This window comes from Triturus cristatus, chromosome 3_1, assembly GCF_964204655.1.
Source record: "Triturus cristatus chromosome 3_1, aTriCri1.1, whole genome shotgun sequence".
Classification (NCBI taxonomy): domain Eukaryota; kingdom Metazoa; phylum Chordata; class Amphibia; order Caudata; family Salamandridae; genus Triturus; species Triturus cristatus.
This window is the reverse complement of record NC_140583.1, coordinates 204,449,646-204,465,662: the sequence shown is the minus strand read 5'-3', so window position 1 is coordinate 204,465,662 and position 16,017 is coordinate 204,449,646. Positions and strand designations below refer to the sequence as shown.

General features: G+C 49.7%; 1 protein-coding gene across 7 annotated transcripts in view; it reads right to left on the bottom strand.

The window, feature by feature from the left end:
* The window catches only part of TLN2 (talin 2), a 1,262,084-nt gene that overhangs the window by 374,443 nt on the left and 871,624 nt on the right, over window positions 1-16,017 (bottom strand). For all 7 annotated transcript variants that reach the window (XM_085643650.1, XM_085643649.1, XM_085643651.1 and 4 more), the window contains one exon: window positions 9,873-10,001. In XM_085643650.1, coding sequence (XP_085499776.1) covers window positions 9,873-10,001 — 129 coding nt within the window. The remainder of the gene's footprint in view (window positions 1-9,872; window positions 10,002-16,017) is intronic.

Below are 16,017 nucleotides of genomic sequence, written 5' to 3'. Positions count from 1 at the left end.
AAAAGAACCATGAACAGCCCCTATAAAGAAAGGGGGCTTCAGTAACAGAGAGGGGAATGTAGTGTAGTCACACTGCCCAAATACAGTAGATGGACTAGAAGACTAATTGTATGTAACAGCAGCTCTAAGGAAGATCTTTCACATCAGCATGATTTAAACTAATAATGCAATAAAGGGGATTACTATTGACTACAAAAGACCTCTTTGGCAATGTATGTGTTTGCTTATGCAATCCTTTATTAAAGCAATATTGATTTTAGCTTAAACTACGTATTAGTGGCTGCACAAATACATATCCAGTAAATTATAACCCTCATGTTTGCGGACTCTGGGTTGTATCAAGTAGATGGGGAATATTACAGCTAGAGCAAGGACGAAAGCAGAGCCGTTTGGCATCTCAATTACCATTACCACATGATAAATGACCAGAACCCTCAGTGATTTAGAATGGGAGTTAGGCTCTGATGGCTAAGGGCTCTGGGCAGCTCTCTGAAACACAAGGCAGACTGCCGTACATATGCTGAATGAACATGAATCTCTGGAGGAAATGTCAGCATGCTCAACGAGGCAACAGGTCTGAGCACAAAGATGTGTTTTGGTTGAGTAGGATTAGCACATAAATTATCAGAACATTTGTGCAGCTTCTATTTTTGGATCCGAATAGAGCAGATGTCCGGAATCCACAAACAGGAGGCAGTGGAGGAAACGCAAGTAGCATGGAATACTCACGAAAGCCTTGCTAAGGAGCACACAGCACTGGCGCTGCATCAGCTCACGCATCACCACACCACGCACTCATCATACATTTGCCCCAAACAGGTATAGCGGAAGAACACACTCAACCACTTACAAATAATAAATACTGTCAGTCTCACAATGGGGTGAGCCAGTCTCAGGAGATATTCTGCCAACTTCTAATATGTGGTACAGCTGAAGAACACACTCGACCACTCACACACGAAAAATACTGCCTGTCTCTCAATGGGTTTAGCCTGTCTCAGGCGATATTCTGCCAATGTATAGTACTATCAGTCTCGCACAGGTGACAAATTGCCAAGCAAGAAGGAAAAAGAGAGGGATAGAGGTCAGAAGACAAACACAGACATGTATAGAGGCATTTGGACGGAGGAGGAGGGAGAGGGGGGGCTAGAGAGAGAGAGAAAGAGAAAAAGCAGATGTTTAGGAGAAGCTGTATTTGAAACCAAGTTGCTACTGCTAATGTTTATCACTTATTTGAAAAGACCAATACTGTTAAACAGGTGGCTGCATAACAGACAAAACAGTATTATGTTTGATGTGTTGCAGCAGACAGGCAAATGTGAGGACGGTGTGGCTGGTGGGCTATCTTTGCTATCACTCTCTATTAAACTTTATGTTGCAAATATACTACGGTTTTTGCACAAATCTTCACTCAAATGAGGTAGTTCAGATGCATTCCCGCCTTTTAAATACAACATTTCTGATAGATTACACTGCATGAATTTAATTTATATTCAATATTAAATAAATCATTCTTAACAGGTATGAACCTCCTAATAGAGAGATAGATGTCAAACAAACAGAAAAACGCAGAAGAAATACAGCTGTAATTGTCAGACTCCACAGAATTTTCTTTATTTAAATATGTTTTTACCCCAGGTTCAGAAAGCTTTAAAAGGTGCAAAAATGTGGCGACATGAACTTGAGTGACAAAGAACAAGTTACTTACCTTCGGTAACGATGTATCTGTACGAAACATTAGTTAGTTAGATTCCTCACCTTAGAATATCCCCAGGCGTCAGGCTGGATCCGGAAAGATTTTTGTAGCAATACCCCTTGCGCGTCGGTAGGCGTCGTCTGCGGCTCCGCGTCCGTCATCGGCATCGTTCGCCCGAATGACGTCGGAGTACTTAGACGCCGCCCTCGCACGCTGACGTCAGTTCTTATACATAGCTTTCCGCGCCAGGGACGCTGAGCGATGCAAGAGACCGACACTGGTGCCAAAAAATCTAGGGCCCTGAAAGGGAGAACCTTAACCCTAGATGTCGGTTCGCAGAACGGGGAGGCTGGGTGGGTCGGTGAGGAATCTAACTAACTAATCTTTCTTACAGATACATCTTTACCGAAGGTAAGTAACTTGTTCATCTGAAAGAAACACGTTAGTTAGATTCCTCAACTTAGAATAGATACCCCAGCAATACCAACCCCGGAGGTGGGCCTGCGAACCAAGATCACACCAGAAAGTTCTGGAGAACAGAACGGCCAAAGTGGCCATCTCTCCAGACTTGGCTGTCCACGTAATAGTGCTTGGCAAACAAGCGCAGTGAAGCCCACGTCGCCGCCTGACAGATGTCCTGCAAGGGGTCTCCTCGTCCCAGGGCAGTTGTCGCCGCTGTGGCCCGGGTGGAATGGGCTCTCAGCCCAACAGGAGGGACCTTTTTCGCCAAGGAAAAGCAGAGTTTAATACACAACACGACCCATCGCGAGATGGTCCGCTTGTGCACAGCTTTACCCTTCTTAGCACCTACATATCCAACAAAAAGTTGGTCGTCACCCGGAACTGTTTTGTGCGGTCCAAATAAAAGGACAGCGCACGTTTTGGGTCCAGACGGTGGAGCCTCTCTTCATCTTTTGAAGGAGGCGGAAAGAAGGTAGGCAGCGTGACAGATTGCCCGATGTGAAAGGGAGTCACGACTTTAGGAAGAAAAGAAGGACGTGTCCGGAGGACAACCTTATCCGGATGAACCGAAAGGAAGGGAGGCTTAGCTGACAGAGCCTGGAGCTCACTCACCCGCCTAGCGGAGGTGATAGCCACCAGGAAGGCAGTTTTCAGAGTCAGTAGACGAAGTGGACAGTTGTGAAGGGGCTCAAAGGGAGCGCACATCAGAAAAGTGAGAACAAGGTTCAAGTCCCACTGAGGCATTACGAATGGAACAGGAGGGAACATATGAGTAATGCCCTTAAGAAAACGGGAGACAACAGGGGACTCGAAAAGAGAAGGCTGATCAGGAAGACTTAAGAAAGCAGAGATTGCAGCGAGATAACCCTTCAAGGTGCCCAGAGCAGAGCCCTGCTGGGCCAAAGAAAGAACCTCAGAAAGAGGGGCAGAAAGGAGATCCACAGCCTTTGCTGTGCACCATGCCACAAATTAGTTCCACCGGCAGGCGTATACCGTCTTTGTGGAGGGATGCCTGGCTGCCAGAATGACATCACAGACTTCAGGAGGCAAGTCAAATGGCATCAACTGTCGCCGCTCAATCTCCACACATGGAGGTGGAGGCTGGACAGGTTCGGGTGGAGGACCGTCCCCTGCTGCTGCGACAGAAGGTCCTCCTGAAGAGGCAGTCGTATCGGGGGATCGATGGACATACTGAGTAGCTCGGGATTCCAGTACCTTCGTGCCCAATCCGGAGCCACCAAGATGACTTGGGCCCGGTCGCGCCTGATCTTCTTCAGCACTCAGGGCAGAAGTGGTATAGGTGGAAAGGCGTACAACAGACCGCAACTCCACTCGCGACGAAAAGCGTCTCCGAGCGAGTGCCGCCTTGGAAATTCCAACGCGCAGAACGGCTGACATTGTGCGTTCTCTTCGGTGGCGAATAGATCTAACCAAGGCTCTCCCCACTGCAGAAAGAGACCTTGCGCCACGTCCGAGTTCAGGGAAGGAAGGCTTTTAGTGCAAGTCGGATCGCCCTCAGCTCCAAGAGGTTGATATGGAGCCAAGTCTCCGCCGGAGACCAGAGTCCTCTGATCTCCGCCTCTCCCATATGGTCCCCCCATCCCAGTGTTAAAATCTGGTTTGCGATGTCAACATAATCGGCGCCATCTTGTCCCCTCTCAGACCCGCATGCTCCCTCAAGCAGTAGCCATTTTTGAAAGCGCCATGGCCCCTCTGCCCCTCGCCGATCACCAGCGCGTTCCCTAGGCGCTGCAAACACCCCCCCCGCGCGCCGGCCACCCCCGCTCTCTCATACATGGGCCATAAACCCTCTCCTTCTGCGCGACCCTGCCATGGAACCACCTCCCGCGCCTGACCAACACCCTCCTTTTTCTCATCCCATACATGGTCATACATCCTTTCGGTAACCCCTTCCTCCATACCTGATCGTCCAAACTAATCCCAGGCCATCACCTAGCCCTGCGGACACAGTTTATTGCCCCTACTGTAAAGGAAACACCTCACATCTAAGGGATCGCAGTAGATCAAGGCCCCTAACCCTTGTGACCTGACCAGTCGCACTCACCCCCCGGGAATAGATGGAATGCCCAGCTGTGTGATAGCCATCTCCTACTGTGGGTGGGGTGGGGACTTTCACTGTAGTTATGTGTGGGAGCGGATCTAAGCCGGGGATTCCGAGGATGCTCTTTCATGTACCAAAACAATCTCAAGAATGTGCCATGTGCTGTAAACCGATAATAAAACAATAAACCTGTGTATAAGAGGCCAGGCCTCAGAGATGCGGTTAGAGCACCTCGTGACGATACCTTGCTGTCTGATCTGATGTGTTCTCCTCCGGAGAGAATAAAACTTTGTTTCCTGCCTTCCAGTCTCCGGCGCCTGCCTCTTTTTGTTGGTTAATCATCGAATGGTATAAAAGGCGATTACCGCCGGGCAATACTTGAAAGGTGATCAACTGCCGCTACCATTTAACACCAGGAGGGACGCATCCGTCACTACGACATGCTCCGGTTGGGGTAGGGAGAGGGATCTGCCGCTGACCCAATCGTGATTCGTGAGCCACCACTGCAGCTGATTCGCAGTGCCCTCCAAGATCAAGACATGGTCGGACAGGTTGCCTCGATGCTGGGCCCACTGAAACTTCAGGTCCCACTGCAGAGCCCGCATCCGCCACCTGGCGTGAGGTACCAACAGGATGCAGGAGGCCATCAGCCCCAGAAGCCGCAGCACCAATCTGACCGAAACCCAGGACAGGGGCCGGAAGATGGAAATCAGGGCCTGAATGTCCCAGACCCGCTGTTCCGGCGCATAGACCCGGAACTGCGCCGAAACGAGAACCGCCCGAATGAAAAGGAGCTTTTGGGAGGGACTCAGGTGCGACTTCGGCACATTGATGGAGAACCCCAGCGAGTGCAGGAGGTCGGCCGTAGTCTGGAGGTGGGAGACGACTTGCTGGGGCGAGCCTGCCTTCAACAACCAGTCGTCGAGATAGGGGAAGACTGGAACGCCTGATCGGCTCAGATCAGCTGCGACCACCGCCATCACTTTCGTGAACACCCGAGGGGCACTGGTGAGGCCGAAGGGGAGCACGGTGAACTGAAAGTGCTCCTGACCCACCGTGAACCGCAGGTAACGCCGGTGGGCCGGCAGGACGGGGATGTGGAAATAAGCGTCCTGCAAGTCCAACGCTACCATCCAGTCTCCAGGGTCTAGGGCAGCCAGAACCTGAGCTAAAGTGAGCATCTTGAAACGGTCCTTCCGGAGGAAGGAGTTCACGCTCCTGAGGTCCAAGATCGGGCGTAGGCCCCCTTTGCCCTTCTTCGGAACCAGAAAGTAGTGAGAATACAACCACGACCTACTTCCGGACCAGGAACGCGCTCGACGGCCTCTTTGGCCAAGAGGGCCGAAACTTCCTCTCGTAGAAGATGCATATGATCCCCCGACATACAGTGGTGCAGTGGTGGCATGGCTGGAGGGGTCGTCTCGAAGGGGAGGGAGTAGCCCCTTCGGACGATTTGCAACACCCACCTGTCCGACGTGATGGAGCGCCAGTGGAGCAGGTGATGGCGAACTCTGCCGCCCACTGGCGTTGAATGGACCTGAAAGCTCGGACTAGGAGGGCTTTGAGGCGGATGCTGCCGGGGTGGATGTGGACTGACCGGCACGTTGACCTCCAGTACCACCTCGGCGGAATCCACGTCCGCGACCGTGTGCAGGTTGGTTCTGCGGCCGGTGGCTGGGCGGACGTGAGGAGGCGCCCCTTCCTTGGCCACGAAAGGCGGAAGTTTGCGGCCGCGGGGCCGAAAGACCCAAGGACTTCGTCGTGGCCCGGGAGTCCTTGAACCGAGCCAGCTCACTGTCCGCCTTCTCACCAAAAAGGCGAGTGCCATCAAAGGGCATGTCCATGAGGGAACTCTGGACATACCCTGAAAATGACGTGGACCTCAGCCAGGCCTGACGCTGAAGCGCCACCGTGGTGGAAATCGCACGACCTAGCGAGTCCGTGGTGTCAAGTCCACACCGTATGGCGTGCCGTGCTGCATCTCGACCGTCAGCAAGTGCTTGTGTGAGTCGTGCCCGGGCCTCCACCGGGCACAAGGGCAGCACGTCCTCCACCGTATCCCACAGAGAGTGGGAATAACGGTCCAAAAGGCAAGCGGTATTTAAAGACCGCAGCCCCAAACTCAGGGACGAGAACAGTTTCTTGCCAAACTGTTCCAACCTCTTGGATTCCCGATCCGGAGGAGCGGACGGGAAGGAGCATTGGGAGGTTGAGGCCTGGATAACCAGACTCTCGGGGTGGGGTGTTGGGAGAGGAAACTAGGGTCGCCCGGAGCAGGGCGGTGGCGCCGGGCAACGTTCCGGTCCACAGGAGGAACGGTGGAGGGCTTGGACCAAGTGCCCTGCAGAACGTCTATTAGGGCCTCATTAAACTGCAGCAGAGGCTCAGTGGAGCTTGCTGTCGGTTGAAGGACCTCTGTGAGGACGGTAGTCCTCACGGCCACAGCAGGCAACTCCAGCCCTAGGGCTTCGGCCGCCTTGCGCAGCACCACTGAAAAAGCTGTACCCTCCTCCGAGGCCACAGTCGGAGGAGAGATGAAGCCAGCGTCCGGCGAAGTGTCCAGACCACTGGCATCCCCCAGTTCGTCTACCCAGTCCTGTGCAAGTTGACCCTGGAGGGCCATAGGGTCCTCAGACCCCTCCCAGTCGCCCCCGTCATCCGATTCCTGATAAACAGGAGGAACGATCGGAGCCGGACGGTAGATGAAATGGTCATCCATTGACGTCGGGTGCGGCGCCGGACGGCGCCGTACCGGCGTCAGGTCCGGACCGGGGCTGAACCGGGGAACGGTGTCGTCCGGAGACAGCGCCGGAGGTGGAACCAGTGTCGGCGCCGGCGGAGGAGGCGTCATGAGGTCGACCGGCGCCGACCGAGATCCAGGCCTGGATCCCTCGGGGACCTGCGGCGTCGGGGCCGGAGCCGTCGACGGCACAAGAGCCGCTGGCACGGGAGGTCGCCCAGTCGAACCTGCGGGGCCCGAAGGCACGCCTACAGGCGTCGACGTCGGAGCCAGGCCCCTCACGGCCGAGAGGAAGGCACTGACCTCCGCCGGAGTCGCGTCAGACCCAGGGACCGGCGGGTATGGGGACGGACGCGGCTCCTGCGGCTCTGACGGAGCCGCGGGGTGGGACCACCCTGACCCTCAGCCGAGTCGCGCGACCGGCGAGAGGAGTCCGAAGAGCGATGTCGTCTCTTGGACTTCTTGGAGTGGTTCGACTTACCCGAAGACCCCGACGAGCGATGACGATGACGATGGCTGCAGCTCCGCAATCGGTCCTTGGACCTCCTCCTGGACCGAGAGCGACGCGGAGCAGAGTGCCGAAGCTCGAGAAGCTTACGGGACCGCTCCCGCCTAGCTTTCGACGTCAAGGCCTGGCAATCGAGGCACGACTCCGCGTCATGGTCGGGCCCCAGGCAATACTAGCACCGGCGATGGTGATCCGTCACCGACATCAGGCGATGACAGGCGTCACAGGCCTTGAAACTAGGCATCCTACCGGCACCAGAGTCGAGTCGATAGACCAAAAGAGTCAAAAAAGTTAGTCAAAAAATGACTAGGGGTAAGCTCTTCCCGGATCGGCGCTTACTGGCGCGGAAAAAAGAAGAACTGACGTCAGCGCGCGAGGGCGGCATCTAAGTACTCCGACGACGTCAATCCGGCGCACGACGCCGACGACAGACGCGGAGCCGCAGGCGACGCCTACCGACGCGCAAGGGGTATTGCTACAAAAATCTTTCCGGATCCAGCCTGACGCCTGGGGATATTCTAAGGTGAGGAATCTAACGAACGTGTTTCTTTCAGATACATATTTAAGCAATACTTTGATCTAAAAACACTTTTGGCATATTTAATTTATAAGTGTTCTGTAAACTGACTAAAACTATAGTTACTAACCCAAGGTCTAAAAGTCATTGTCAATTTCTTTTTTTTTTTAAACTTTATCAGCTTTGCATTTTACACATCATCATTACCAACTCAAGATCGACACAGGTACGACCTTACATAATTTACGACTGTTTCAAACAAAGCCATTGTCAATCGTAACTGGAAATTATATGACCATAACCATTGCATTAGAACCTACATCCCATCTTTTTATGTCTGGAAAACGAGCGAAAGTAATCTGAATCCACACTGCCTTTGAGTTTGGACTGGATTAAACTACTACTGTACCCATCCCTAGAAGCATGTTAGTGGCAGAAAAACAAGTAACCTCATCAACACTCGCCCTCTCATTCGCACGTGCTTCAAACAATCACACATATTCTCACACAATGAAAGCCGCACCTAATTACATGATCAACAAATTCTGGCCTTGCCCTGGACTTTAGTCACTGGCCCATTTGCCTCCAACCACGTTCCATTGAATGATCTCCCGTTCTTAGAGGTTGAGAAGAAGCTACAGCATCCTGATCAGCTTTTGAATGTGGACATGGAGAATAAAGAAGAATGGTACGCTAGAGGGTGGAGGTTTGGGTGTTGAGGCAGCTTGTAAGCCAAAGGTGCTCTACAAATGGTCTTTCTCATTTGCGAAGAGTAAGATGAATGTGGTTATGAGGTGACAGGATGGTGGGGATGAGAATGGGCTATAGCAGGGCCTTAGCGGGTGCTTTCAAGATAGGTGGGGAGTGATTCAGGAGCAAACTAGCATTTTGAGAGTGAGGTTTAGATATGGAAGTGAAAGAAAAAGGTAGAGGAGACAAGGATGGAGATATGGAGTGGGCAGAAGGCATGAAGTGATAGGCGGGGGTCATTTAGCAACATGAGGATAATCAGGTCAAGATGCTTATATTGGAGCCTGTGGACAATGTACATAATTTTGCAGTAGGCCTGCTGGAGCCTGGTACTCAGTAAAGGGGGGGGGCGATATTTAGTGCCAATTGGAGATTTGGGGGGGGGGGGGGTACTGAGGTGCTTGAGCAAAGATTAGATGCCATTAAGTAAAATAATGAAGTGTCACAGAGGGTGTTGGAGATTATGAGAAGCTATTTGCCAATGAGGCAGAATAAGTGTGGTGCCTCGATGGATTTTTGAGCTGGCCATGGGAATTTTTGAAGTGGTCTGAAGCAGCATTTTCATCAGTACAACTAGATGCATGGATCAGGAGTCAACATTTTGTGACAATTTAAGTTGTATTGCATTTGAATGTGATGTGGGGCATCCTTTATGGCAGAGATGGATCACCAGATGTGGCATGGAAAGAGAGAGCGAGAAAGGGAACTGGGTGTTGTGGTGACAAAGCAGGTGTGAAGGAAGCATGGAGAGGAAATAAAAAAGCTTCACTGATCATAGAGGATTCTAACTCATGTAAGTCAAAGGGAGAGTTTGCTGGCGGAAACATGCTGCTAAGATGGAATACAGAAGTCCTGGTAAAGTAGGGTAGAATAAAACGGAGAGCAGGTGAGGAGCAGTATAATTTCTGTCCTGGGCATGGTAATGGGCAGGAGCTGCCGTAGAAGATGGTAAGATCTTAGGTAACTGTGTAGCAAGTCGGAAAAGCAAGGCCACTGGTGGCCGACAGAGGAGCATGCCAAAGGAGTCTTTAAGGATAGTAGGACATTAGGTGATGCTTGACTCATTAATGCCAAGCATGAAATCCCGAGTTCTACTGTGGGTAACAGAATCCACCATCTATTTTCCCAGGCACTTACTGTTTCTCCAGGAAGTGGTTTCAGTTGACTGTCGGTGGCAGCCATTTTAGCATCCTGAAGTTCGTTTTTTAGTGTCTCGACAGTGTGCAGAGCAGAGTCAATTTCCATGGGCCCGCAAGCTTCATGAGCCTTTCCAAGAAGCAATAAAACAAAAGAGACATTAGGACAAAAAGGTCAATTACCTCTGCCCATGAATTTAAAATATTACAGCTATATGACATCCGGTTTCTTTCTTGTGTTGACATCTCTCTAGACAAATATTAGTTTAACTTGAGTAGGCAGACAGGATACAGCACTGATGACATCATTCAACCGATTATTTTCATGATCTTTTAAGAAACACTGAAATTCAAATATAAAACACAGTTCTAAACATGGCCCTTTCCAACTCTCTTAGAGATACCAACGCTCTTAGTGTGGCATGATACTCATCACAGTGAGCACTATGCTCAATCACTAGAAAAGGGCAAAGACTAACTTAATGTTTCCATCAAACAGCTCGGAAGCTTTTAATATGCCTTACTAAATATTTGCACAGTTTCTTTTCCATACTTTTGCACTAACACTCTGGAAAAATACACTTTGTACATTGAAATAAATGTAATACTGCAAAAAGGGAAACTTACTCTACATATATCTACGGTTTTGAATATTTAAGAAAGTCCAATGATGGAGAACTGAAGAACAAGTTACTTACCATCGGTAATACCTATTCTAGTCGCAGATTTCTGACCTTAGAATTATTTCCAGGTGTTAGACAGGTTCAGGAATTTTTTCATGGGCAGTACCCTTGTGCACTGGTAGGTGGAGTCATTCGGCTCCGTCTGCAAGCGGCATCCGTGCCAGAAGTGACATGCACAGTGCTTATACAGGCACCACCCCAGTGCGCTAACGTCCGTTTCTTTTTGTGACTTTCCATGCCAGGAGCGCGACACCACGAAGAACACCGACCACTGATGTGGAAAACTAGCATGCGGAAATGTAAAGCCCTGTCCCTAGAAATCCGTTCGCAGAGCGGGGTGAAAAGGTGGGTTGGTGAGGAATCTGCGGCTAGATAGAGACTCTAACAGATGAGACGTTACCAAACTTTGCTTATCTTATAGAGGCTTCTAGCTATAGATTCCTTATCTTAGAATAGATACCCAAACTATACCTCCTCGGCGAGGGGTCTGTAAAACAACTCCATATCAAAAAGTCAGACAGAATCGAACAGGCAAAATGCCCATCGCGTTGACCCGATTGTCCAGGCAGTAGTGGTTTGTGAACGTGTGCAGAGAGGTTCACATTGCCGCCTCGCAGATGTCCAGTACCAGGACTACGTGTACTAATGCAGTGGTCGTAGCCTTGGCTCTGGTGTTATGAGCTCACAAACCTCGGAGGGTTGCTTCTTGGCAAATGTATAGCAAATACTTAAGCAGAGCACGATCCATCAACAGATGATCTGTTTCTGCACAGCCTTTCCATTCTTCACTCCAACATACCCCACGAAGATTTGGTCGTCCACCCGAAACTCTTTCATGTAGTCAAGGTAGAAACACAACGCTCTTTTTGGGTCCAGTCGGTGGAGTCGCTCCTTCTCTTTAGAGGGATGTGGTGGAGCGTAAAAAGTAGGCATGGTGATGGACTGGCTTACATGAAAGAGAGTGACAACTTTTGGCAGAAAGGAAACTCTAGCGTGAAGAACCAGCTTGTCTGGAAAAATGGTTAGATATGGATATTGAGAGGAGTTGGCCTAACAGCTAGGGCGGTCAACCTCGGAGCTGGGGAACAAGGTTCGAGTCTCGGCAAGGATGCGCAACATCCTTCGATTCTGGGAAAATCACTTAATCTCCCACTGCCTAACAAAAATGAATGTGTCCTCATGTAATGCAACTGGTGCTTGTGTAAAGCGATCTGATACCCGATACCTTCGGGTCAAGTTTGCGCTATATAAAACTCTGTTAAAGGAAAAAATCTAAATAGAAGCTTGGATGACAAAACCTGAAGCTCGCTGACCGTCCGGGCAGATGTTATCGCCAATAGGAAGGACGTATAGATGGTAAAGAGCCTGAGAGAACAGTAGTGGAGTGGCTCAGAATGTAAGTAAGAGACTGAGGTCCCACTGAGGCATCATAGAGGGTGAAGATGGAAACATATGTTGGAGATCTTTCAAAAAACTATTTAGAACAAGGGATTTGAAAAGGGATGGCTGATCTGGAAACCACAGAAAGGCTGAGATGGCAGACAGATAACCCTCCAACATGCCCATTGCAGAGCTCTGTTACACCAGGGCTAAGGTAAACAGAACAACTTGGGAAAGTGGTACAGATAAGGGGTCAACCTGTTTGGCGGTACACCATGCCACAAACCTTTTCCACCGGCCGGCATATACCATCTTGGTGGAGGGCTGCAGGGCCGTCAAGATAATATTGAAGACTTCAGGCAGAAGGTCGAGAGCGGCCAACTGTGTCCACTCAATCTCAATGGAAGAAGGCAGACTGTTGACAGGGTCGGGTGGAGAACCCTCCCCTGCTACTGCGACAGAAGATCCTTCAGAAGGGGCAGCCTGATCGGAGAAAAGCTGGCCATCCTCAACAGCTAGGGATACCAAACTCTCCAAGCCCAATCCTGACCTACAAGGATGACTTGGGACTGGTTGCTGCTGACCTTCTTGAGAACTATGTGCAGGAGTGGTTTGAGCTGAAAGGTGTAAAGGAGGCCTGAGCGCCACTCAAGACGAAAAGGGTCTCTGAGTGAGAGCCGCCTTGAAAACTCAGGTGCACAAAACTGCTGACATTGAGCGTTCTCGGCGGTGGCAAACAAATATAACTAAGCCTCTCCCTATTGCTGAAAGACATCTTGAACCACATCCGATTGAGACATCACTAATGATCCGCTAGGAATCTTCAGCAGAGTTGTCTACCCTGATGTCCGGAGAGCCTGCCAAGTGTTGAACCACCAGGGATAGGTCCCGACATTCTAGATATGCAGAGCCTTGTGACAAAGGGTTCATTACCACTTCCCCCCGTTTGTTGGAGTACCACATGGAGGTGGTGTTGTCCGCGAACACCTGCAGTAGCCTTCCATTGATGGATGGTTGAAAGGCTTTCAATGCCAGTCAGATCACCCGGAGCTCCAGTAGGTTGATGTGCAGTCCGGATTCTACCAGAGGCCACTGATCTCCACCTCTCCCAGGTGGTCACCTCATCCCAAGATTGACGCATCTGTCCCCACTGTCGATTTGGTTGGGGAAGGGAGAGGGGTCTGCCGTTGACCCAATTGTTGTAACAACCACTGCAGGTCTTGTGCAGTTCCCTCAGAGATCTGGACCATGTCAGAGAGATTTCCCTGAAGATGTGTGGACTGGAACCTCGGGTCCCACTGCAGAGCCCGCATTTGCCAGTCGGCATGTGTCACAAGCAGGATGCAGGAGGCAAGGAGTAACTCTGTGAGGCAAACTCCGCTCCACCGGCGGAGTTCTGGAACTCCACGCTCTACTTGGAGCGCAAAGTTTTGGCAAAAAAAACTCCATCACCTGCTGGCGGAGCAGAGTCAGTTACCGGCGCGGTCTTCACCCCACTGATATGGCCACAGTGATAATGACTGAGAAACCCCTTTAAAGTAAACGTTAGGGACAATGAATTAGACTACATATCCCTCAAAGCAGAGTGGCTAAAACCAGAACTCGTCAGCCGCCCTAGATGTTAAGCCACACCCTCTTCTAACACAGTTTCCCATCCCGTCCTCTTCAGGTGTTGCTCAAACTACGGCTGCAGGAAAATTCGTCTCGGGCATACACTGGGAACTTGGATGGCAGAGAGTACTTTTAAATAATCTGTAATCATTTTCATGGTTACAGTCTCAAGCAGCAAGCAGAACTTTTTATAAATGCAGCTGGGAACATCAGGGACAGGGAGCAGGTAAGAAACATGACGCGCGAAAACAGAGGTTTTAATGTGTTTCTTGTACTGATTAGATATAAATGAACTATTTTAAAGGTGCAGGAGAAGGCGAAACGCAAACTGATTTTGTTATGGGATCCGCGTTTCCGATATGTTCCCGACATTGAAATGACATTGCCCCAGCTCTCGTGGAGTTCTAGAGACTTCAACTTGGTAATAAATCTCCTAATTTTTCTTTAGGACACCCTGCCTCTTACGCGCGACCGACAACAAAAGGAACAGCGTGGTATTCAAAGCTAACGTCAATGTATCTTTTACTTCAGGCAAAAAAGCTACATAGGGCAAATGCCACGCTCAGGGACGGACAGGTAACTGAAATTAGTCCTTGCAAAAAATCTTCAAACTACGGGTGAGCGGAGCGGAACTCCGAGGAATTTGACAGAGTTTTTTTCCAACTACAAGGAATTACGCGGAGCACAACTCCGTGAACTCCGCCCACCCTTAGCCAGAAGGCCTAGCAGCCTCAGAGTCAGTCTCACTGAAATTCAGGATAGAGGCTGAAACAGTGGTATAATTGCCTGAATATTCTGGATTCACCGTTTGGGGGGGATAGGCCCGAAACTGCACTGTGTCCAGAACAGCAACGATGAAACAGAGCATCTGAGAGGGAGTCTGATGTGACTTTGGCATGTTGATAGTAAACCCCAGCAAGTGCAAGAGGTCCGCCTTAGTCTGGAGGTGAGAGAGGGGAAGAATGGCACCCCTGATTTCCGCAAATGAGCTACAACCACTGCCATCACCTTGGTAAACACCCGATGGGCACTAGTAAGGACAAAAAAGAGCACAGCGAACTGAAAGTGCCTGTGACCCACCATGAAGTACAGGTATCGCCTGTGGGAAGGCAGGACGGTAATGTGGAAGTATGCGTCCTGCAAGGAAATGCAACCATACAGTCTCCCAGGTCCAGGGCAGACACAAGGCCTGACTTGCCATACCGGGCATCAGGCATTTACCCAGGAGGCTGGAAGGGTTGGGGGCCGTTCTGGTAGTGGGGCTGGTTTTGTGGCAGTGCAGCACTTTTAAAAGCACTGCAAAGTTCTGTGTATATTAAGCAGTTTTCGAGCAACAATAAATGTGTCTTGTTAACTTTGGTGATTAATGTACATGCTGGAGAGAGATGGGAGTTTTGTTTAGTGGTAGTTTTGACTTATCTTATGTTGTGCACAAGTTTAATATGCCTGCTGCAAAGTACGTGTACAATGCATATCAAAGAACAATATTTTAAGTGCATAGCTCAGTGGATTACAGCTTTTGTCACATAGATCTTTAGTTACTGTGCAGTTCACAAGATACAAATGTAATCTAGCACACTGAGCTATTAACTAACATCAAAGAGCTGCATGCAAGCTGCATGGTAAAGGTCATACAATTATTTTTTATCAGTCTTTCATTATCCTGATGTTGCCTAAAAAGCTTTGTTTGGGTAGAAATAAATTATTATTATTCAAGTAAACCATAAACACTGTATTATGTTCTGAATCTTGAGTTTGTGCTATTCGCCAGACCAAGCACAAAAAAGTGCTTACCAGTATGGATGGCATGTGAATCCTACATCTTGTAGTCATCTTTGCCTTATGTACCCTTTTCTGTACACTGATTTACTCATGTATGATTCTATGTCTCTGTATGTGTGTGTGATGTAAAGTGCTCCAATCAATCAATCAATCAGTAAAGTGCTCCAACACCCAACACTGGTATGAGAGTGCTATAAAACAAATACAATACATGTAAGAGTGGGGCTATGGAGAGATGAGAAGCAATGTTAGAGGGTGAAAGTGAGGGACTCATTGAAGAGCCCCAACAAAGATTGTTGTATCTTGGTGCACAGTAAGGTAATCATTTACTATGCTTTAAAAGCTAATACAATTGAATATATAGTGACAAATGTGTTGTAGAATGCACCATTTTTTACCAAACTGTCTTGGGGGAGAAACCCCCCAAAACACTCTTTTGAAGTTGTCAGACTCGCTCGTTGCACTCACTATGAATCGTAGAGGGGCTGGTCTGACAAAATTTGCCTGGGATGCTTTGGGTTCCCAGTCTGGACCTGGGCAGACAGGACTTCGAGCAAGTATGAGCATTTTGAATTTCTCCTTTTTCAGGAAGAAATTAGGAGGGCACAGGTCTGGGATAGCACAAAGGCCACCATCATTCTTGGGCACCAGAAAGTTGTGGGAATAATAACCACAATCTATTTCTGGCAT